The sequence below is a fragment of the Talpa europaea genome (assembly GCF_964194135.1).
Source record: "Talpa europaea genome assembly, chromosome: 7".
NCBI classification, from domain to species: Eukaryota; Metazoa; Chordata; class Mammalia; order Eulipotyphla; family Talpidae; genus Talpa; species Talpa europaea.
In genome coordinates this window covers 115,216,099-115,241,238 of record NC_140074.1, presented here as the reverse complement: position 1 = coordinate 115,241,238, position 25,140 = coordinate 115,216,099, and the positions used below count along the sequence as shown (strand labels likewise).

Sequence of the window (25,140 nt, the reverse complement as noted above, 5' to 3'; positions counted from 1 at the left end):
CGGGGCGTGGCCGCCGGCGGGGGCGGAGTCCGGACCCAGGCCTCTGTAGGCCACGCCCCCGCACCGGCGGAAACAGGCTAGTTCTCGCCTTCCAGGCCGGGGCGGGTCCCCGCGGGCGCACGCGCGCGCACGGCATGCTGGGAAGGCGCCCGCGCGGCGGCCATTTTGTCTTATCGGCTCCTCTTTAGAGAGGGTTCTCGGCCTGCGAGCAGGCCGATTAGGTTGGCGACAGTGTCGCTGGCGTTTTCTTTGGTGGGTGCCAGGGCTGGTGGGAGCAGCCGCCCGAAGAAAGCACCATGATTTCGGCCGCGCAATTACTGGATGAATTAATGGGCCGGGACCGTAACCTCGCCCCGGACGAGAAGCGCAGCAACGTGCGGTGGGACCACGAGAGCGTAAGTCCCGCGGGCCTGGGGCCTGTGCCCGGGCGCCGTGGGGGAGGGGAGGCCGGGAGGGGAGCTGCGCGGGCCGGGCCCCCACCTGCGCCCGCGGCGCGATTTGGGGCCCGGGCTGCGCCGGGATTGGGTGTGTGACCCGGTGGCTGAGGGTGCCGGGAGAATGGCCGGGGAGGGAGGAGTCCGCCCGGCTGCTCGGAGGGGGGATGATCTGTTTTTGTTGTCTGGTATGGTGCAAGCCAGAGAGCTCCCCAGCGCACTCGAAGAGCACTTTAATGAGACAGGGGAACGCGGGAAAGGACGGATAGGAGCATTTTATTAGGTTTAGAGGCTCCCGAGTTTTCGCCTCCTCGTGATATAGGGGGGAAAGGGCAAAATGCTTCCGTTATGTGGGTTGAGTGTGTTTTCAGGCTGAGATTTCTGGCCAGAATCAGTGGTTAAAATAGTGGCACTGTGTTGTTTCACTAGCGGTTCGGTTCCGACCCCTATGGGCAAATGAAAATTTAGAAGAGGGCTTAAATTTAATTTGGTATGGCTTACCATGATGGTTGGTAAACCATCTTCCTGTAGGTTGGTCGTCAAGACATTCTTTAACGTAGAACGCATTTTGTCCTCCTAACCCTGTGAATAAGGGTAAATATTTTAACCCTAGTTTCACAGATGAAGCTCTCACTCATCTGTGAAACGATGAGCTTAGTTTCTTAGAGAAACTAACCCTGATCTCTCTTCCTGTTCACTTACTACAGTTCTGTGAAATTTACTTTGCAAATACCGTAAGGTGTTTCAAACTGCAATGTAATGTTTATTCCAGGTCCTTTTAGTGGTTTTTTTTTTTTGGTTTGTTTTTTGTTTTTAAATATTTATGCATACAAGAAGTGGGGTACAGGACAGAGGTGTGGGGGGTGGTGTGAGAGGATTCACCGGAGACAGTGGGGAACAGAACAGGTGGATTGACTGAAACACACTGCTGAGGGGAGCAGCGGGAGAGTCAGAAGAGGTCTGCTTCACCATGTAGGTAGCTCCCTGGCCGGGGATCGATCTCCTGCTGCAGTGGCTGCAGATAGCCTCATAGGTTGCATCTTAACCCCTTGCACCACCAGGGTGGCCCCCTTTTAGTGACTGGTGTTGTATTGGGATGCTGATTCCGAAGTAGTATGAAGTAGCATGGTAAAATTAAATTAATCGTTTGTGGTTTGTCAAATTCATACTTTTGTCATTAACTTGAAGAGAGGTGAAACTTTCTTTTTTTTTTTTTTTTTTTTACTTTTTTCCCTACCAGTCAAAATAGGAAATAAAAACTTTGTTGCCAGTTTTGTCGGTCTTTCCTAGCTAGTCTTTTGTTATAGTGAAGTAACATTTTACCACTGTCTGAACTTTGAAAAATAAAATTACCATTCAGTTGATGTACAAATCGGACACTTATTTTGAATTGGAAAACTGCTTTTGATTGCCTATCATCATTGGGGCAACCTGTGTCTACCTTTTTGGTTTTAAACATGTTTAGTGAAGAAACATTTCCTGGTGGTATTTTATTACCACACTGCATTATATTTGTAGTGGGTTTATAACATAAGCAGTGAGGGTCACAATATCAACTTAGAGTTTGTGTTATCTCAGCTATAAGAAATCTGTTTTCCTTTCAGTTTTAGTGCTTCTTACTGATTCATACTTTTTTCCGTGTCACCAAAATATTTTATGCTTTTAAGGACAGATTGCACTTTAATCTACATTCAGGTTTTGGAAAATTCATTTACTGGTATTTCAGATTCACTTCTGGAAATAAGTTGGTGAAGTTGACCAGGAACAAAGCACATGGCCTCTTCTGAAGTTGAATTTCTATAGGGCGTAGTAGAGCTGAGAAAGCTTGTGACATCACTTCCGGGTTTGCAAATTCTTGTGCTGTTGCCTGTTCATGCTAAAATCCCAGAGAAATGGGCAGATTCAGCTGATACTGTATAAGGCTTTCACCATCACTGTAACCAGGCATTTCAAAAATCTTATCTGGAAAATTTTCTTTGACACTCTTGCACTAGCTTGGAAATGCCATTTCAGCTGGGCGGGGCCTTTTGTTTAACAGTGAAAGGAAAACTATCAAAAGAGTTCAGAGTAGTTCCGGTCTTTTTGTGATAGGCCTGTAGAATTTGTTTTAAATGCAGATTTCTGTCCACTCCACCACCAACACCTACTCCCCATTCTGATTTCTTGTGTCTGTGGAAAGGCTCCAGAAATTGCATTTTTAAAAAAGACCTCTTAAACACTGTAAAACTTGTTATTCTACCACTTCCTGACCCACCTGATTGAGTCCTGAGTTTTAAATTGAGCACTAGTAACACTTGGGAGAAGTTCTGTTGTAAGGGAAGGATGCATCTGTGATGCAAATTATTGACCCTTGATTTGTTGGTAATGATGTACCTGTAGCCACTATCAAGGTTGTGTCTTCGAAAGCGCTTTACTGGGCTTAGTACTTTACAAGCCTTTCCAACCTTGTAGATATCTACCTCTTTTCCTTGAAATTCTTGATATTTTTACATTTAGCAATTAATTGGTTTTGCTTTGTTTATCCTAAACAATCTCAGTAAAGAGGAAAATATGGGTTAAACTGCCTAATGTGAGTATGAGCATCTTTCAGTTAGTGGCTAAGGAGATTTCAGTATTTGCTAGAGAAGGCATTAGTACCATATACTAATTACCTGAAGAGTTCAGATTGTAGGGCATTGTAAAGGCTGATCTAGCTCACTTGTTATTTATATACAATAAGAGGAATGTCCTCATTCTGATTTTGTATTTCCATATGAAGTTGTTACATTGTGGCTCTTTACCCAAAAGTGAGCATTGTTAACTCTGATAAGATCTAAAATTAAGATTTCTTTCATTATTTATCAAATTCAGGTATGCTCTCTGTTCAGTGAAGGTTTAATGATTTATGAAGGAAATGAAACGTTTTTTTCTAGACCCTTCAGAATGCTGATATTGTTATCACACTGAAACTATTATTTCCTTAATCTCTGATTATTTTAGGAAAAATGTGTAGGGCATGTATATCATTAGACTTGATTACTTCACAGGAGGAGAAAGTAGTCTAAGTTAGTAATACAGTGCTTCATTGTTTTATAAAATGTTAATTTTTCTCATCATTTATTACATGTAAGTTGGGGGAATTACTATACTCATGCAACCAAAATGTATCACTCTTGCGATAGACTGGTATGCAGCAGTTGCCCTGTGGAACCATTGCAGTCTAGTAGCCGATTTGTAATAAATGTGCTTTTGGTAACAGTAAGTGCCACCGTGGGGAAAAGTATTGAGTCTAAAAAAGCAGCCATATGTGGGACACCTACTTCAGACTGACATACTCAGATACTCAGGAAAGACTTCTCAAAGTGGATCTTAAATATCTAAAGGATTAACCTGAGGCAATAGAAAGAAGACTGATGTTACTAGGGACTGGGAGAAAATTTGGGACCTTTTTTTTTTTTTTTAAAGATAGATTTAAACAAATCTTTATGCATACAAGAACTGGGGCACAGGCCAGAGGTGCTGGGGGTGAGAGGATTCACCAGAGACAGAGTGGGGAGCAGAACAGGCAGATTGACTGAAATACACTGCTGAGGGGAGGAGCAGGCGAGTCAGGAGAGGTCTGCTGTGCCATGTGGATAGCTCCTTGGCAGGGTCTCGAACTTGAGCAGTGGCTGTGGACAGCTTCCTTCAAAGGTTGCATCTTTTTTTTTTTTAATTTAAGATTTATTTATTTATACAAGCACTGGGTACAGTCAGAAGCACCGGAGGGTGAGAGATTTCACCAGAGTAAGAGCAGGGAGCAGAGCAGGCAGAAGGACCGAAGTACACTGCTGAGGGGAGCAGCAGGTGGCAGGAGAGGTCTGTGCGCCATGTGGCCCGGGGAGCAGCTGGGGATGGAACTGGTGCTACAGAGGCTGTGGGCAGCTTCGCAACCCAGCACTCAACCGCTGCGCCACCGGGGAGGCCCAATAAATCTTTTTTTAAAAAAAGTTGAAACTAAGATAGGGAAACAACTGCCACCTTCTAGACAGGAGACATGTTTACTCTCTAGCTGCTGTGGAAAACTAAAATTTTACAAAAGTTTGTGTAGGCACTAAGAAAGGAGAATTAACTGAGTGCAGAGGTATTGCAATAAAAAGGCATGGAAATTAATGACTAGAATGTGTAATCATAATACATTCAAAGCATAAAAGAGTATAGGTTGTCAGGGACTGAATCCTTTGTTACAAATTCTTACATTAAATTTTTTCTCTTGGGGTTTATCTTTAAAAAACAATGAACTTAACCTCTTTAAAAAGAAACATTTGCTTCTAGCCTATTGTCAGTTAAACTAATAATTGTGGAGGTGACTAAAGACAAAAGAAAGTGATCTTTTTTCCCAGCAGTAAAATTTCTAGGTATACCATAGTTCAAATTTAAAAGCATATATGATGGGGCCTCCCTGGTGACTCAGGGTTAAAGTCAACGCTATCAAGCTATCGCCAGCCACTGCCCTGAGTTCAATCTCCAGCCAGCAAACCTCTCCTGTCTCTCCTGCTGCTCCCCTCAGCAGTATATTTCAGTCGGTTCACCTGTTCTGTCCCCTGCTCTGTCTGGTGAATCCTCTCACACTCCCCCACCCCCAGCCCCGCACCTCTGGCCTACACACCAGCTCTTGTGTGTATAAATAAATAAAATAAATCTTTTCTAAAAAATGTCACTATTGAGATGATCAGAATTGGGAATTTAGTGGGAATTTAATGAATATGTTATCTTACAACATATATAAAATGGAGCTTGGTATCTGGAAGAACCAAATACCAATCCAAGGTTGATAGTAATTTAGAGCACCAAAAGAAGCTCTACAGGAAAATTTTCTAGTCACCTTGAATTAGGTGTCTGTAAAGGGATTTATGTGTGATTTAATGATTTGAAGACTAGTTGTAAATAGTCACCTTGAATTAGGTGTCTGTAAAGGGATTTATGTGTGATTTAATGATTTGAAGACTAGTTGTAAATAATTAGGGCAAGGAACAACTTGGCAGTCAACTGATTTGGGGGGAAAAGTCTAACAAAAATAATAAAATTAGTATTGCGGGTATTTGGTTAGCTCAAGGGAGAATTACATTGCTTACTGTTAGATTTAGGTAAGTAGAGAAAGACAAAAATAAGATGTTCTTAGTGTTCTTAAAGTCAGGGTTGGTCTAAATTGAGGATTGGAATTGATAATATTGGGTTTTTTTAATTTTTTAAATAAAAAAATAAAATTAAATTAAAAAGCTGTCATTTAAGTTACACTTTTCTTATTTTGGAAAGCCTTATTCCTATAAATAAGGCTTTGGTTTTAGAATAAAACTTTAAATAGGTTTGGAAAACTACATATTTTAATTTAAAATCTGGGGTACAGGCCAGAGATTGGGGGGGGTGAGAGGATTCACCAGAGACAGCAGGGAACAGAACAGGCAGACTGACTGAAGTACACTGCTGAGGGGAGCAGCGGGTGAGCAGGAGAGGTCTGCTGCGCCATGTGGGTTGCTCCCTGGCAGGCCAGGGATGGAACTCAGGCTGCAGAGGCTGCGGATTGCTTCATAGTGGGGTGCTTAACCCCTTGCACCACCAGGGCAAGGGTGTTTTTTTTTTTTTTTTAAAGATTTATTTTTATTTTTGCATACAAGAGCTGGGGTGTAGGCCAGAGGTGCAGGGGGATGAGAGGATTCACCAGAGACAGAGTGGGGAGCAGAACAGGCAGATCTACTGAAATACACTGCTGAGGGTAGCAGTGGACAAGGCAGGAGAGGTCTGCTGCCCCAATGTGGGTCAGCTCCCTGGGATGGAACTCAGGCTACAGTGGCTGCTGATAGCTTCATAGTGCTGAGACTTACTTAACCCCTTGCAGCACCGGGGAGGCCCGATAGTGTTAGATTTAACAAGTTTTAGTAAAAGCTTGCTGTATAAAGGCCAGGTATTGATATTTTTCATTAAATACCCTCAATCCCTGGGAAGTGTTAAAAGAAGCAATCCAGTTTGCTGCTGTTTGTTGGGTAGAGCAACAAACATTTTGGTGTACAATTATTTTTCAGCATTATCTTTATTTTATTTATTTATTTTTTTTAGAGGCATGTTTTATTTTATTTATTTGTTTGTTTGTTTTGTTTATACATGCACTGGGTACAGTCAGAAGCGTGGGAGGGTGAGAGAATTCACCAGAGCGGGGAGCAGAGCAGGCAGAAGGACTGAAGTACACTGCTGAGGGGAGCAGCGGGCGGCAGGAGAGGTCTGCGCGCCATGTGGGACCCTCCTCTGGAGGCCGGGGAGCAACCGGGAATCGAACCGGCGCTGCAGAGGCTGCGCACAGCTTCGCAACCCAGCGCTCAACCGCTGCGCCACCGGGGAGGCCCTCAGCATTATCTTAAAGAGGGGAAAGAGCACACTGAACTGGATTAGCAAAGTGGGTTCTAACTTGGATTCTATAAGTAACTAAGATATCTTCAGTGCAGGCCATGTGGTTGACTCAGTTTTCTTATTTAAGATGGGGTGATTGGAGAGGCAGGCATGTCTTATTTGGTCTACATAGTACCTAGAAACTTACAAACTGTATTTTAAAAGTTAATGGGGGGGCCTCCCAGGTGGCGCAGCGGTTGAGCGCTGAGTTGCAAAGCTGCCCGGCAGCCTGTGCAGCGCCAGTTTGATCCCCGTCTGCTCCCCGGCCACCAGAGGAGGGTCCCACATGGCGCGCAGACCTCTCCTGCCGTACCTCGGTCCTTCTGCCTGTTCTGCTTCCCGCTCTGGCTCTGGTGAATTCTCTCACCCTCCCGCGCTTCTGACTGTATCCAGTGCTTGTATAAAATAAATAAAGAAATCTTAAAAAAAAAAAAAAAGTCAATGGGCAGTGTTTTAAAAAATCAGATTAATTTGATGCATTTCTTTCCAGCTTTATAATGTGTTACTTAATTTTCATATTCATAATCCTGCTATGAAATTTGTCTCCTTTTTTTATGTGAAGAAACCAAGGTAGAATTACAGCCTGTAGTTCCAAGGTACCCATTTGTACTTGCCAGTGTTTCATGCAGTCCTGTCTCTTTTCACATGTTTCCTATGCCTGGACTGTCTTCAAGCTTTTCCATTTCTGAACATAAAGGCCAGTTCAAGCTTTACCACCTGTGGATGACCTGACATTCCTAACTAAATTCCCTACTTTCTTTCTAGTGATGCACATACATTCTAGTACACTCTATCTTTTCATGTCTGTCTTTTCTGAACTTGTGGGTCTCTTGAGTGGATTTTAAATCGTTACTGTATTTCCAGCATCATTTTTAGCGTGTTACAAGATTGTTGGAGTGCCATTTTCCACTTTTTAAAGTGAAAATGCCATTTAATCAAAATTCATCTTAGAGTTCTTTCACTTATGTGTTTCAGTGAAAAGCTGACATTTAAGTTACACTTTTCTTATTTTGGAAAGCCTTATTCCTATAAATAAGGCTTTGGTTTTAGAATAAAACTTTAAATAGGTTTGGAAAACTACATATTTTAATTTAAAAATTAGCATTTATTAGACATTTTATGACACATTGAAGTTGTAATCACTAGTTTCACAGAAAAGTTGGGTAACATGATGTATGCTGAATCCAAGTTCAGATGTGTGTTGTTTGTTTCTGTGGTAAAGATTGTTCAGTCGGTGCTATAGTGATGTTACCAAAAGGATTAAGTGATTTCCTTCCTAGAAATAATTTGGAAGTTTGTGTATGGTTATATTTAAAATATATAGTGTCAAGAGGCATCATGAGATGATGTTTGTTTCTTTTGTTGTTGAGCTTTTAAAAAAAAGAATTATAGAGATTATTAATTTTTTTAAAGATTAATTTATTTAGCATACAAGAGCTCTGGGCCAGAGATGCAGGGGGATGAGAGGATTCACCAGAGACAGATTGGGGATCCAAAATACACTCCTGAGAGGAGCAGCGGGCGAGACAGGAGAGGTCTGCTGCGCCATGTAGGTTGCTCCCTGGCGGGCCAGGGATCAAACTCATGCTGTTGAGGCTGTGAATTGCTTCATAGTGCAGTGCTTAACTAACCCTTGCGCCACCAGGGAGGCCCTGTTTTTATTTTTTTCTATAGAGATTGAGTTTAAACATAAGGAACAGTAGTCTTAAGTTTATCAATTCCTATTAAAAACAATAATACCAGTCTTCAGTTGGAATCCACTCCAGAACCCTAAAACATACTTCTGTAAAGGTGGAAAGTAAGAATTAAAATAAGTTTTCATAAGTTAGGGCAAGTAAAATGTACAGTGTCAGTAAAGTTTAATAACTTGTGGGCTGAACACTAAATTTAGTTTTTAAACTATTACATAGCCACATAATTTATAAGTATTGAAGCAAATGCTGGCAATAATTGTTACTAAGCTGTTACATACAGCTAATACAGTTGTGAGATGTTTGTTAATTTTCAGCCCCATGAAATTGGGGTTAATAGCTTGAAGATAAGTGACACACAGTCTCTGTCCTCTCTCTCCCACAAAAAAAATACTTTTCAGTTGAGTATTGGCGTTGGTGTTTTATTGTGATAGAATTAAAAGTATGTGCAAAGCTTAATATTGATAAATAAGACTTTAGGAATGACTGTGGGTTTTATTTTTTTAAAGATTATTTATGCATGGAAGAACTGGGGTGTAAGCCAGAGATGGTGGGGGTGGGGCGTGAGAGGATTCACCAGAGAGAGTGGGGAGCAGAACAGGCAAATCTACTGAAATACACTGCTGAGGGGCGCAGTGGGTGAGGCGGAAGAGGTCTGCTGCACCATGTGGGCAGTGGCTGGTGTTAGCCAGATAGTGCTGTTTTAACCCCTGTGCCACAAGGGAGGCGCCACACATATGGGTTTTAAAAACATTGTATGAAGGTTTGGGGATAACTTGAAAAAAAAAACAAACAAACAAACCATTAGAGCATGTAGTGGCTTTGTTAAGAAATTTTATTTGCAAGAAGTGTTTAAATTACAGAGAATAATCTTAAAAATCAGGTATCAGAAGAATTTTTAGGAAAACAGTGCAAAGATAGGCATGGCTATTATAACAGGGTAATGTTGATATAAAACTGAATCTTGGGGCCTCCCCGGTGGCTCAGCAGTTGAGCGCTGGATTGCGAAACTGCCTGCAGCCTCTGCAGCGCCGGTTCAATCCCTGGCTGCTCCCCGGCCTCTGCAGGAGGGTCCCACATCCTGCCACCCGCTACTCCCCTCAGCAGTGTGCTTCGGTCCTTCTGCCTGCTCTGCTCCCTGCTCTGGCTCTGGCGAATTCTCTCACCTTCCTGCGCTTCTGACTGTACCTAGTGCTTGAATGAATGAATGAATGAATGAATGAATGAATGAAGCAATACCAAGCTTAGTGTTTCAAAAAAAAAAAAACTGAATCTTGTTTAGACAGGGCTTTTGAATATTTAATTGTTCTTTATGACCTTAATTTGTCTTCTGGACACAGCATATGGAAACACATTGCTTCAGGGAACTGTGAAACACTGACCTTTGAGGCAGAAAACAATCTATTTCAGATTCCAAATTCAGTCCTAAATATCTAAGAAGAACTCTAACTCAGTCCTAACTTTAACATTTTCTTTTAAATGTCCTAGTTGTACGTTGATAATCCACCAATGAAGTATTATATGAACGAATGGAGCTACTTTGGAATTTTGCTGAATAGATTTTGGTTTGCAATATCACAGATTTAAATATGGGCGAGAGAACGCTTGAAATAGATCTGTGGTAGTTACAAATGTACCGGTGGGAGAGAATTATCAGTTTTGTGTTGATAGTTTGCCCCCCCCCATATAATAGCCCAGTACGAGTCACTTATTAAAGTGCTAATAATATGTTTTTAAAAAAATCCAGAACATTTTAAGCCTGTTAATAGGATGTCTTGAGGAAAAATGCCAACCCAGATTGCTTTAAATGAGTTTAGTTTAGTTTTTGTAATTTAGACAGTGATGCCCAAATTCTGATCTGTAAATTGATCTGTTTTTTAACAAAGACCAGAACAGTGTTGTATGGTGATGTTTTGTATTTGTTTTTTAAATATCATTTTCTTTATTCTGCATGTCTTCCCCCCATATGTTGTTGCTGTGGGGTGGAGTAGAATAGGGTGTGGCGATGATTAAAAGTAGATAGCAGAGAATGATGATAACTCTAGTCTTACATATCTTTCCTGAAATCAGGAGTCTGAAAGTCATTTTCCTAATAAATGGCTCATTCAACAAATGAAATTGTTCTTTTTAAATTTTTTTTTAAAAGCTTTATGCATACAAGAGATGGAGTGTAGGCCAGAGTTGGGGGGGGGGTGAGGGGATTCACCAGAGACAGAGTGGGGAGCAGAACAGATGAATCCACTGAAATACACTGCTGAGGGGAGCAGCAGGTGAGACAGGAAAGGTCTGCTGCACCATGTGGGCTAGTTCCCTGGCCAGGATCAAACTCGTGCTGCAGTGGTGAATTGCTTCATAGTGCTGAGACTTAATTAACCCCTTGCTCCACCAGGGAGGTCCAAATGAAATTGTTCTTATTTTCACTTGGTTGAAAGCTAAAGTTCGAGAAATGAGAAAATAGGTATTTTTGATATGTTTTCCATAGAGTTTCAAAACTAAGCAATTTTTAAAAATACCTTTGTTTTTTATTCCTCGCTAGGTCTGTAAATATTATCTTTGTGGTTTTTGTCCTGCGGAATTGTTCACAAATACCCGGTCTGATCTTGGTAAGTAAATTTTCTGTAATTTTTATCATATTTACAATTTAAAGGAAAACTTGTTTTTATTACTTTGAAGAGGTTTTGTTCTTAAAGGTTTACTGATACATAATTTTTTTCCTGGCCTGGACTTTTGATTATATTAATAAATGCCAGTGTAGTTAAACATGGTGGCTTAATTAAACATACATGTCTATTTCCACTCCCTTCCAAATCCCCCCCCATACTAAAGTGAAAATTTAAAAACAAAAAAAGGTGTAAATGAAAGAGGAGATAACATTAGAGATGTCAACAAGTTTTTGGAAGATGACAAGTGGATGGAAGAGCAGCAGCAAACTCAACAAGAGAGAAACTTGTACCCTAAAAGCCTGCAGAAGGTGATAGTAAACAGCAAGTGTTTGATCAGCAGAATCCTGAACAGGCTCAGGAATTGGAGGTACCAGGTACCATAGAAAGCAAAGTTGAGTCGTGGGGCTGAAAACAAGATTTAGTTCAAGGTTGTCTCAACCTTGACATTGACATTTTGAACTTGGATAATTTTGTGTTTTAGGGGTCCAGTGCATTGTATAGTGTTTAGCAGCATTCTTTGCCTCTACCCACTAGATGGCAAAAACAACCATCAATTGTGGTAACCAGAAATATCTCCAGGCTCTGCCAAATGTCCTGAGGCATTGGGGGGTAAGGGCAAAATTGCTCCCTGTTAGAAGCACTAATCTAGGTAGTGAGACTCTGAGTCCTGTACACCTGGACATTCTACCTCACACATTCCCCTATACCCTGGAGGCTAGGGTCTTATTGTCTGGAGGAATTAGACTAAAGAGATTTGTTCATCTGAACCACAGAATGCAAAAAAAAAAAAAAAGTAGTTGAGTGTTCTTCCAAGAATGGTACATAACTAGTACTATTCTGGAAACATTAAGAGATATGTTGATTAAGCACAACTCACCCTAGAGCGATTAGGAGCACTTGAGGGCTTGACGACTCTCGATGTTGGGGTTCCATATACAGCACAGGGTAGCAATGACTAAAATGAGACTGTAAGAGAGATTAAACGAGTCTATATTCTTAATAGTGGGGTTTTCCCATTCCCTTCCTCTGCCCTGTTCCTAGAAGGATACAGCCAGATGTTTTTCCCCAGGCAGAAGAGAAGAAGATTCTTTAGAGAAGTTCCAGAGAAGTGATCTACAGGTACTGACCCTTGGGGAATCTCCTAAAAGAAAATATTACTGCCTGATTTTCCTCTGGTAAACCCCATTAGTTAACAATCCCTTCCTATGCATACCAATCTCTGGTCGTATTTTAGAAGTGTTTTGCCAGCCAAGGAATACCAGCCAGATATTTGAAGAAAACCATCAACATGAAAGATTAACCAAAACCAACAGAAAAAAAAAGTTTTAATGGAATTAGAAATAACGGGGGAAGCAGAAAGTTTTTTTAACCTTAATTAAACTCCGTATCCTCAGAAAAATAAGAGAAAATAGTAAGAATAGAGTATTATAAAAAAGAAGGGAACTCTTGAAAAACTAAAGCTCTTGGAAATTAGAACTGGAGAAGTTTGAAATAAAATCAGCAGAAATGTTTGAAAATCAAGAAAATTTGCTGGAATGTTGGGTAATTAGAAAAGATCAAGATTTGAAAAAGTTATTTTCAGACCAGAACTCTAATAAATCACTGATTACGAGTTACAGAGAAAACAGAAGGGAGGAAATTATGGGGAAATAGCATGGAAAAAAAATTTACAATGCTGAACATGAGTGTGTAGGTTGAATGTGTCCCTTCAAATGCTCAACACTGTGAGGGGGGAAAGACCCATACCAAGGCACACCAATGCGAAATTTCTGAACAGTAGGGGTAGGGGTGGGGCACAAAGGATTATGAATCAGAATGGTCTCAGCCTTGTCAGGAGCAACACTGGAAGTTTGAAGATATGGGAGAAACACCCTCAACACCTGCAGGATTCTGAGCGGAAAATTTTTTTATTTACATTAACTGTATAACCAGACATTAAAATATGAGGGTGAAAAAAGACATCTTCAGACATGCAAAGGTCGCAACAGAATATTCTCTCATGAACCTTTTCTCTGGAAACTCCAACACATGTGCATTAACCAAGAAGGAGGAAAACAAATGATACAGTAAACTGCATCCAGTCAGACCAAAAAGGAATTTCTAAGAATGACAGCTCTATTATTGAGCTTAAAAAATAGGCAGCCCAGATTGAAGCATGACAGGAAGCTTAAGCACAAAAATGAACCTGGTTTCGGGTGATTGGTGGTAATTAGTATTGAGATAGTTTCTACAGTTATAAACATATTTGAGAAGACTTTGGAAATAGATACTAGTGTATTAAATAAAAAGTTCCAATAAAAGTATGAAATGTGTCAAAAGTGTCACAGTGCATCTTTTGTTTGGCCCAGTAGTTAATAATACTATGAATATTTAACCTAAAAATTTGATGTCTAAGATAAACCAAGAAAAAGCAAAATACACAAAGAATTTAGAAATATTGAAGTATTTCAGAAGAAACAGTTAAAAGAGTTAAAATTGACTGCCTTTTAGAGGTAGAAAAGTGTAGGACTAGGGTGCAGTCTTATACTATTTGGCTTCATATACAGGTACTTGAAATTAACATGTTACTGGTAGTTTAGATTTTGGTCTGCCTTCATTACATTTTTTTCCTTGGGCGGCAATAAGGAATGTTTTTCTCTTTCCTCCCTCACCCTGGTTTGTTTTTTTTTTTTCTTTTTTTCCCTCCTCTTATCAACTCGTTGCTCTCCATCATATTGATCTTGAAGACTAAGAACAGTTTTTTCATATGCTTACTTGGTCATGTGGCTTCATGATTCAGTAGCATCAACTTAGGTGTCTACAGACTAATAAAATTGGATCTTTTTCCCTTTTTTTTATTTAAAAAAAGGACTTTGGTTTTGGCAAGAGAAAAGGTTATTATTGTCACTAACAATTTATATTCATATTTTCCCTTTTTATTTTCCAGGTCCATGTGAAAAAATTCATGATGAAAATCTACGAAAACAGTAAGTTACCCCTTTTGTAGTCATTTTCCCCTACTAGTCATTATTAACCTTAAAAAAGGAAAGGGTCAACTTGGAATTAGTATGAAAATGTCGGTTAGAGGTCCTATTCACTGGCTGGGGTGGTGGAAGATTATATTGCTTCATTAATGATACTTATTAGCCATCATACTACATGCCAAGCTTAAAGCCTAAGCTTTTCTTCTGTATCACATTTGCTTTTTAATAGTCCTGATTTTATAAATGAGACTTGTCCTGGGTCCAGAGCCACAGATCCAACATAGTGGTAGAGTTGGTGTTCAAGCCCTTAGATTTGCCTCATTATAAAACCCATGCCTTCGGCCAGCATGCTACATACTGCCTTCCCTTTCCCAAGATGAGGGACAACTAGAAATGCACTTAATATACATCTGGTTTTTACTCTTTGACTTAAATGCAATAGTCCATGAAACTAGTTAAGGTAGAAAATATGAGCTGTAATGGTTTAAAAGGTTTGCAAAGAAAATAATGCTTGTTTATTTTCATGTATGTTAGGTATGAGAAGAGTTCCCGTTTCATGAAAGTTGGCTATGAGAGAGATTTCTTGAGATACTTACAGAGTTTACTGGCAGAAGTAGAACGTAGAATTAGACGAGGCCATGCTCGATTGGCATTATCGCAAAACCAGCAGTCTTCTGGGGTGAGTCTAAAATTGCTGAAATGTAGTGTGTATAATGTGCCCCTTTTCTCTGAAGACCAGAAATCTACCTAATAAACATGTTAGTTTACTACTTTGAGTTCTTTTAGAATGATAAAAAGCTTAAAGGGTATTTATCTTTTCAGTTTTCATCTGTAAATTAGTATTGGTAAATGTAATATTGATTGTGCTAATCATAAGATTTTTCTCAAATATCAGTAACTGAAAATATAAATATTGACAAAGATATGAGTTATTATCCTTGTGCGCTAACATTTTAATTATTAAGTACAAATATGGTGTGTGGGGCTTTGAAGATTCATCTTTGTTTACTCTTTGTGCATTATTCTCAATAGGCAGCTGGTCCAACAGGCAAAAATGAAGAAAAAATTCAGGTTCTAACAGACAAAATTGATGTACTCCTACAGCAGGTAAGAATTGTGTGCATTAAGGTCAGAAAATACTTGGAATAGACACTTGACCAAGGAAAGTATTGGAGTGGCAATTAAACATATGGAGAGATTTTCAGTGTTATTAGTCATTAGGGAAATATGTATTAAAACCAAAATGAGATACTGATTGTATACCTATTAGAATAGCTAACGTTAAAAAGATTGCTCATACTAAGTATTGGTGAGAATGTGGGCAAACAGCAATTATACACCACTAATGGGATATAAAATGGCGTAACCATTCTGAAAAAAATGTTTCTTTAAAAGTTAAAAGATGCATTGCAAGCCATTCTACCTCTAGATATTTACGCAAGAGAATGAAAAGAGTTGTACCCCAGTATTCATAACATGTTCATTTATAACAGATACAATCCCCCCAAACTGGAAAAAACTCAGATGTTGATCACCGAGAGATTGGATAAACAAATTGTGATGTCTCCATATAGTGGAATACTTAGTAAGGAGTTAGCTGCCTGTTACAGTGTGATGAATCATGAAATGAGACTGGAGGGAAAACCTCCTAAAAAGGCGACTGCTGAGCTCATGGTTCCATTTATATAAAATTCTAGAAAATGCAAACTAGAGTGACAAAAAGTAGATCAGTGATAACTTGGGGAGGGAGTACCACAAAGAGGTCTGAGGAAACTCTTTCGGGATGGTGGATATGGTCATTATCTAGATGATGGTAATATTTCATGGATGTCCAAACTTGTCATACTCTGCACCTTAAAAATAGGCAGTCTGTTATATGTCCAGTTTACCTCATTAAGGCTATAAGAATACCAAAAGGGTAAATTATGCTTAAAGAGGCCTCTTCAGTAAAAAAAAAAAAAAAACAAGACCCAAACAACATAGAATGCTAATGGAGCTTGGGGAAGGAATACTTGGCTGCTTTATTAAGGGAGTCTTGACTTTTTTTTTTTTAACCCCCTTAGATTGAAGAATTAGGATCTGAAGGAAAGGTAGAGGAAGCCCAAGGAATGATGAAATTAGTTGAACAGTTAAAAGAAGAGAGAGAATTGCTTAGATCTACAACCTCGGTGAGTCACCACTTTATTTTATTTTATCCAGGCTGTTCACTGAATTATTGGGGACCTACTTGAGAACCTTAAAAAAATTTTTTTAATGTTCTAATTCAAGAATCAGCAAATTTACTCTTTAGAGGGCCCCATAGTAAATACTGTAGGTTTGCCTAGGTCCATAGCAGCTGTTGAACTCCGTGTTTATATTATGAAGGGAGCTTTAAACAAAAATTCATGTTTTGGATGCTGGTGGTTGAATGTAACTGGTTGTTGGTTCCCAAATACTGAACCGCATATGTGCAATAAGCTCAGTTCCTTGTGATGATTTTTAAGCATATTTTCTAATCGGGAGGGCACACCTTTAGCCTATTCAACCTAAGCAAGAAATGAGTTCAGACTAAAATTGGAAGCTTCCAGAAGGGTAGTTTAAGTGTTTCAAAGGTGGTATAGGTAAGTCAGCAGTTGAGCCATGGCATCTCAACTGCCTGGGTGATTTATGGCTGCTGTTACCACGCTCAAAATCATGGTTGGGGTTGGAAAGTGGAAAGTAGCAATTCACAAAATTTGAAATATATTCTAAATAGTAAGTATTGGGGGGGGGATTTATTCTTTTCTCCTTAGGTAGTCTTTTAATAGGTTGATTTATCATTTCAGACAATTGAAAGTTTTGCTGCCCAAGAAAAACAAATGGAAGTTTGTGAAGTGTGTGGAGCGTTTTTGATAGTAGGAGATGCCCAGTCCCGGGTAGATGACCATTTGATGGGAAAACAGCACATGGGCTATGCCAAAATTAAAGCTACTGTAGAAGAATTAAAAGTAAGTTGCTGCTGATAAACTGTATTTTAATATAGTTGAAAATTGATCACATAGAAATATAAACCTTGTTGATTAGTTTGTTGATGTTTGTTATTCAGAGCGGTGATGATTCCTATAGAAGCACTTTATTTCCTGCATTGCTTAGTGCCAAGAATTTGAGAGAGTGGCTGTTCATGAGGATTGTTCATTTAGTCAAGTGGTAAAATTTGGGTGGTATATACATGGTGTTGGAATTTCTACGTTTCCCTCTTAGGGCATCAAACTCCATGAGGTGGCTTACATATCACTTCATACTAGGTAACCCATCACCTGACAGTGTCATTAAGATTATAATTCTGTAAAAGTCCAACATGATTTTTTTAGGAAAAGTTAAGAAAAAGAACCGAGGAACCTGATCGTGATGAGCGTTTAAAAAAAGAGAAGCAAGAACGAGAAGAAAGAGAAAAAGAGCGGGAGAGAGAAAGAGAAGAAAGAGAAAGGAAAAGACGAAGAGAAGAGGAAGAAAGAGAAAAAGAAAGGGCTCGAGATAGAGAAAGAAGAAAGAGAAGTCGTTCAAGAAGTCGACATTCAAGCCGAACCTCTGACCGAAGATGCAGCAGGTCTCGGGACCACAAAAGATCACGAAGCAGAGAAAGGCGGCGAAGCAGGTAGATTAAATACATGAAACACTGCCTGTTTCATAAATGTGCCATAAACCATGGTCATTATTAGTGTCATTCCTTGGTGCTAAGGGAAGTTCTGAGCACTAGAATAGATTATAGGAGTTGAGTCAGTGAGTGAGTCCCATCTTCAGGTCAATGATTTGCTGTTTCCTAGATGTGGAGGTTTTATTAGAAAGTCAGTGTACCATATGGTGACCTAAGTGCTCTCTTTCATTGATTCTAAGAAGGTGTTTTGATTACAAATTATTTTCAGTAAGTTGACCCACTTACTATGCTTTGAACAGCATTACGGGTCAAGAACTAGCATGTCATAACCAATTTAAAAACATGACAATATAAGACCAGTTTTACTATTTTAGAGTTATAATTGAAGAAGAATCATACAGAACATGATAACTATTTTAGCACTGTGAGAAATTGAATTTAAAAAGACCTTTATTTTCAGTTTTTAAAATTGCTAATGTATGTTTTAGTACATTTTATTTATTTGCCTTATAAGTTTTGCTTGATCTTATTTATTCAACAGTATATAATTCTTCAAGGTTTTTCTCATTGTAATGTCAGCTGACATTGGTTTTCTTTTGTTTTAAATTACTAAGAAGTAGAGATCGACGAAGAAGCAGAAGCCATGATAGATCTGAAAGAAAGCATAGATCTCGTAGTCGGGATCGAAGAAGATCAAAAAGTCGGGATCGAAAATCATATAAGCACAGGAGCAAAAGTCGGGAGAGAGAACAAGATAGAAAATCTAAGGAGAAAGGTTAGTTTGTGTCAGAATTTAAATCATTAAGAGACTGTTTTCATACACTGTCTCCCACTCTTCTTTGGACACAGGTAACGCTCCAGTTCAGCTGTGTGCCTCACAGTGAGCGCCGTTCCTTGGAGGCAAGCATATTCCCTTCTTCTGCTCTGATTTGCAAGAATGACATTTGACCTGTTTTCTTAGAACTTGTTAAAATCTCATCCTTTAATTGGTAACCTGAAGGTTTACCATCTAGATTCTTCCAAGTCCTGCGTTACCTGTCAAGAATATTAGGTTACAGAATTTATTACATTGGTTATAGGCTACATTTTTTTATGTGCTGCTGTGTTCATAGATCTTAAGAGTAAGTGTACGTTGTTGTCGCATTGGTCCTCATATACAACATTCATTTAACGCAGTAATTTCTAAGTTTGCAGAAGTTGAACACCTACATGAAACACATGATCTTTTCCCTTTATTTTTTATTTATTTATTTATTTATTTTGAAATTACTTGAAGGACAGAGCTTTAATACTTATTTATACATACATACATACATACATTCAAGCACTGGGTACAGTCAGAAGCGCGGGAGGGTGAGAGAATTCACCAGAGCCAGAGCGGGGAGCAGAGCAGGCAGAAGGACCGAAGTACACTGCTGAGGGGAGCAGCGGGCGGCAGGAGAGGTCTGTGCGCCATGTGGGAACCTTCTGCGGTGGCCGGGGAGCAGCCGGGGATCGAACTGGTGCTGCAGAGGCTGTAGGTAGCTTCGCAATCCAGCGCTCAACCACTGCGCCACCCTGGATGCCCCTTTTCCCTTTACTTTTTCCTTTGGTTTTCTGTGGCATTCCAGTAGATAGTTCACCATGCAAATAGACTTTTCCTTTTGTCTTTGGCATTTTTTTAATAGGTTTTTTAAAGAAAGGTTTTATTTTCATTTATGCATGCAAGAACTGGGGTGTAGGCCAGAGGTATGTGTGTGGGGTGAGAGGATTCACAGGAGATAGAGTGGGGAGTAGAACAGGCAGATCTACTGAAATGCACTGCTGATGGGAGCAGCGGGTGGAAGAGGTCTGCTGCAGCATGTGTGGGTTAGCTCCCTGGCTGGGGTTCGAATTCACACTGCAGCAGTGATAGCTAGTGTGATAGTGCTGAGAGTTAACCCCTACGCCACCAGTGAGGCCCAGCCTTTGGCATGTTTTCATAAGAATCTTCTGGTCTTTTTTTTTTTTTAAGATTTATTTTATTTATACAAGAGCTGGGGTACAGGCCAGAGGTGCAGGGGGGTGAGAGGATTCACCAGAGACAGAGCGGGGAGCAGAACAGGCAGAAGGACTGAAACGCACTGCTGAGGGGAGCAGCGGGCACGACAGGTCTGCCGTGCCATGTGGGTATTTCCCTGGCTGCCCGAGAATCGAACCTGCACTGCAGAGGCTGCAGACAGCTTCACAGTGCTGCGCTCAACCCGCTGCATCACCAGGGAGGCTCTCTTCTCCTGTTTTAGCTTCACTTTTATTGAAAAATAATCTTTTTAATCAGGGTCTCTTCAAATTCTTTTTATTTTGTGTTGACTGGGATATATTCCGCATGGTTTTTAGAAATAAAACTGTCTATTGGGTTGTCAGAAAAGTCGCCACATTTTTGCTTGAGAAACAGAAAACATTGGTCATGGCATTTCTGACAACCCAGTATTTCTGATTTTCTTGGCTCTGCTTGTTCCTTCCTGTTGTGTTTATCAGTGTTCGTGTTTGATCACCAACATAATATATGTACTGCTGTTTGAGTTTATTGCACTGATTTTTTTTTTTTAAAGATTTATTCATTTATGCATACAAGGGCTGGGGTACAGGCCAGAGATGCAGGGGGTGAGAGGATTCACCAGAGACAGAGTGGGGAACAGAACAGGCAGATTGACCAAAGTACACTGCTGAGTAGAGCGGCGGGGAGTCAGGAGAGGTCTGCTGCGCCATGTGGGTTGCTCCCTGGCTGGCCGGGCATCGAACTCTTGCTGCAGAGGCTGTGGATTTCTTCATAGTGCAGTGCCTAACCCCTTGCTCCACCAGGGAGGACCTACACTGATCTTTTAAGTAATACCCATTTATTACCTTTTTATTTTATTTTTTTTAAGATTTATTTATGCATACAAGAACTGGGGTGTAAGCCAGAGGGGTGAGGGGATTCACCAGAAAGAGTGGGGAGCAGAACAGGCAGATCTGCTGAAATACAGTGCTGAAGGGAGCAGCCGGTGAGGCAGGAGAGGTCTGCTGAGCCATGTGAGTTGCTCTTTGGCCGGCTGGGGATCGAACTCATGCTGCAGTGGCTGGCGACAGCTTGATGGCACTGTCTTTAACCCATGTGTCACCAGGGAGGCCCTTACTACCTTTTTAATAGAATTATCCCAGATGGAATTTAGAATGTGTGGTTTTGGCTGGACTCAGATTTTTGCTAGACCGAGTTAAACTAACAGCACAATGGATATATTTTTTTGGTCTTCTGCTTTTATTTTTCCTTGTATAAGTGCACCTTCTCTTTTTTAAACACTGGCTTTGCATATATTGGCTTTTTCTGTAAGATGTAGGAAATGTTTAAAAGTAGGAAGAGACATGGATTTTCAAGTTACCATTACTAGCTTTTATATTTGTCACTTAAGTTCTGTGAATAAAGGGTGATTGCTACAAAATGTTAACTGGTTTTTACTTTAAAGAAAGTTTCATGCAATCTTTTTGCAAAACTTATTTGTATTTCGTGTTTTTGAGGTGAGTGGTCAACTCTCAGGAGTCAAAAATGGATGGATGTCAGAGGTTAGACCAACATTTCTGTTTGAGATTTAAAGCTCTTTTCTCTGTCATTCTCGTCACTTGGAAAAACACCTAACCTTCCTAAGTGACTGAGTTAGAGGTTGTTAAATGCATGGCTCTGGCCTAGCAAAAAACAGAATGTGTTGTGTGTTGATTTCTGGATAGAGCAAAAAAAGATGTCTTGAGTTGCTTATAGTCCTAATCATAATGATGATATGGAATGATTAACTAGAAAAGCTGAGTTGTGTTTAGATTATGATAGACAAGAATTTTCCTAGTGAGGTGTGAAGGAAGAAGTGAAGACGAGTCAGAGAAAACTGTACTGGGTCCTTCTTTAAAATTTGGCATGCCATTATAGATTTATCTTAAATTTGGCGGTCTCTTTTGGAAGCAATATGATTCATTTGCCATGTAGTCATTCAGACACTCCTAGGCATATAAATGACTGGAGACCTGAACTTTGAGACCAGATAGGAGTAATAGCAAGCAGGCCTTTGGCAATGGCAGCTGAGCAAGCTCACTAGGATAGGTGTTGTGATGGAAGCAGTTTATATCCATATAACTTCATAAATGAAAAGAGGTTTCTTGCACAAACCTTATCTTACCACTGACCAATTTAGGGTGCTCTCTTTGTCAAGAGTTTCCCTTTTTAATCTATAGCCCTAAAATCCACCATACTTTGTGGATGACCTTAGGACTATTAAGATTTACCATATTTATATAGGGCAGAAGATAAGATTATTGGACTGACTACTAGTCCTCTACGGGGCAACAAGACGACTCTTCCTCATTGAAGCTACCTGTGCACCGGAGAAGCCCATAAGGCACAAAGGGAGGACTTTCCCACAAGGTCAGTTAGAGCACATTGTTGGCACAGTTCTCATAAGTGGATGGACAGACAGACATGAAGCCAGTCCTGCAGTGAACTATTTGGTCATTTCTTTATGTATTTTGCAAGTGTTATGGACTGATATTCTTCATGTGAGAGCTTCAGTTCTTACATTCTTTGAGTGCCCCTCCCATACCATATTTTGTTTTCATGTCCATCCCTCTCCCAGTTATTTGGTGCTGTGTTTGAATTACTTTGTCCAGAATCTTTAGAGGCTTCTGCTTCTCTTAAAACATCTTTCTGTCTTACGAATTACTCTGCTGGATCAGCTATTCCTAGTATAATTTTAAGGGAAGAAATAATTTGTGTAGAAAGTTTCTAGTTTGTGTTAACAGTTTCTGTAGGAATCTTTTGTTAAGCAATACTTGGAACTGAATAGGCTAGAATATATTTGCTGTGTGTGACACTTTTTGCCTGTAGTCTGAGGTTTCACCATTGCAAAGAATACAGAAGAAAAAGTTGAGATTTACTTTTTTTCATTTATTAGCAGCTGAGCTAAATATTTTTCCTTAGGAAAACCAACTCTAAGATGGCGCAAAATACTACTTTCAGCAAAACAGAAAAGTCAGTTACTTGGATTGGAATTTAAGGTCTATTTTCTTTCATTGGGTTTGTCCCGCTTAGGTAATCAATTACTATACATGTGTAATGTTTTTCTTTTAAGTAAATATAGTTGGATAAGTATACCTATTAGGCATTCAAGTATTTCACCTTTGGAGTTACTGTTTTTACTAGTTTAACAAAAATTTACTCCATATAATTTTATGTACTACCTTTCATACCTTTCCCACTGCTTCCTGATGTCCTTTATCCCAAATGAATTTTATTGAAATTTAGATTTTGCAGTGATTTCTTCATAGTTTCTCACAAGTTTGAGAGAATTTGCCTACTGTTTTACCTTTTGCATTTTAAAATTCCTGTCCTGCCTTGCCCTCTATATCACAAATTTATCTTCTAGATAGATTCTCTAAACTACCTGTAGTGTGTGGGAAATGATTGTCTTTTCATCTCTGTTTCGCTTTTCAAAGTGTTACCTATGTTATTTTACTTTAAAATCCATGATCAATGTCTTCTTTTATGGCAGAAAAGAGGGGATCTGATGATAAAAAAAGTAGTGTGAAGTCCAGTAGTCGAGAAAAACAGAGTGAAGACACAAACACTGAATCAAAGGAAAGTGATACTAAGAATGAGGTCAATGGGACCAGTGAAGACATTAAATCTGAAGGTGACACTCAGTCCAATTAAAACTGATCTGATAAGACCTCAGATCAGACAGAGGTAAGTGTATTGTTTCTCACTTTGATTAGGGCTTTTTGTTACTGTTTGACAGTGCAGCGTAAGTATGCACAGATGAAGATGGAACTAAGCCGTGTAAGAAGACATACAAAAGCATCTTCTGAAGGAAAAGACAGTGTAGTCCTGCAAAACATTTTGAGGTACATTGTTTTGTCTCAGCTATTTTGTAGCAGACTCGTGCCCCCATTAGTGTGCCTCTTTGGAAATTATTGCCCACGTTTGTAATGTAGTCGCCATTGAAAAGTTAATTATCCTTTTTTTAGGGATTTTGCTGTCATTTCTTTTTTTTTTTTTTTTTTTAAATAAAAAAGGTTGAACTGTTTTTTTTTTTTTTTTTTCTTTTTGGTATTAAGTCCATCTTGTGTTGGTACATTGGCAGAGACATATACTTTAAAAACTTAATATTTCTGAGGCACATGTTGGACTACTTTGTTTTAATTAAACTGCTAGTATTTCTTTGTCAAGGATGTTTCTAGTTTTTTGCTTTATTGCCTTGCATTCTAATGCAGTTTGTTCTGTAACTCGAGAGCCAGTAGCATTGGATTGATGGAAGTGTAGGGTTTATGAATTATTGCAGCTGACTACCATACCTCACACAGCGTTGGTGTTGTGAGCGGCCCATGAAAAGCCAAATTAAAAATCAAGGATTCAGTCAAACTAAGCAGGTACTCATGCCAGGTACTCCTTTCTCTACCCACATCCATGTTTGAATGCTATTGCCTGTGATCTTTACGCTTAACTGTTGTGTATCTTTTTTGTTCTTTACAAGAAGCACAGAGGGGTTTTTTGTGTATTGCGTGAATACTTATAAATCAAATGTTAACAGAATGGAATTTTTTTTCGACTGTATGTAGGGATGCAGTGGTGCCCAGAATTAGATATCTTTAAAGAATTTTAAATACAATAAACACTTCATATTATTCGCCTTGTTACATTCAATGCAATTCTCAAGTCTTTAAGAGGTATGTGTTTAATATTTCCTACTACGTAGGAGAATTTGCAGTCAACTATAGTATATAGGAATAGTCACTGGCTGATACAGCAGCAGTGAATAGCAGGGACAGACACCTTCAGTCTGTGAAGTACAAAGAACTAAATGGACAATATAGAATGAATTTGGGTTTTTAAAGAACTATTTAAGGTCAGATTTTATGAGTTCTTAAAACCTGTAAACTGTTCATTCTTTGGGCTAGTGGCGTGGGATGAAATATTCCTAATGAAAGGAAGTACCAATTAGATGATTTGTCGGTAGCATTCCTTTTCTAGGACAGCAATCTAGTGTTATGTCTGTGTGAACCATTTGCACATAGGCAAGCATACACAGGCACATGGCTTTAAGACCACACTGATGCCTTGATAATTAAAAGGAAAACAGACATTCATATACATATGTTAATTAGAAGTTAGTGACTGGGCCAACACTTTAGTCATAAATATTTGCCTTTTACATGTTTTCTAATTATCATTTTTCCCCAAATTTTGCATTGTAGGACACTGTTCGAAGATTTTTGGATGAATATGGAAAACGACTGTAAAGTGAAGATCGACATTAAAATGAGGTGAAAGAAAGATAATAGTGGCATAGAAACAGTATAAAAGCTCAGTTAGTTTTTGTTTTTGTTTGTTTGTTTGTTTTT

The 25,140-nt window shown here is 39.4% G+C and overlaps 1 protein-coding gene across 1 annotated transcript; it reads left to right on the top strand.

The window, feature by feature from the left end:
* Window positions 1-296: 296 nt before the first annotated feature.
* On the top strand, window positions 297-23,452 carry LUC7L3 (LUC7 like 3 pre-mRNA splicing factor; the record flags this gene model as incomplete). The annotated part of the gene is made up of 10 exons (XM_084238399.1): window positions 297-395; window positions 11,061-11,127; window positions 14,114-14,153; window positions 14,685-14,829; window positions 15,183-15,257; window positions 16,214-16,318; window positions 16,955-17,116; window positions 17,480-17,763; window positions 18,378-18,538; window positions 23,292-23,452. The coding sequence occupies 10 exons, from the start codon at window positions 297-299 to the stop codon at window positions 23,450-23,452; spliced, it is 1,299 nt and encodes a 432-aa protein (XP_084094525.1).
* Window positions 23,453-25,140: the final 1,688 nt, after the last annotated feature.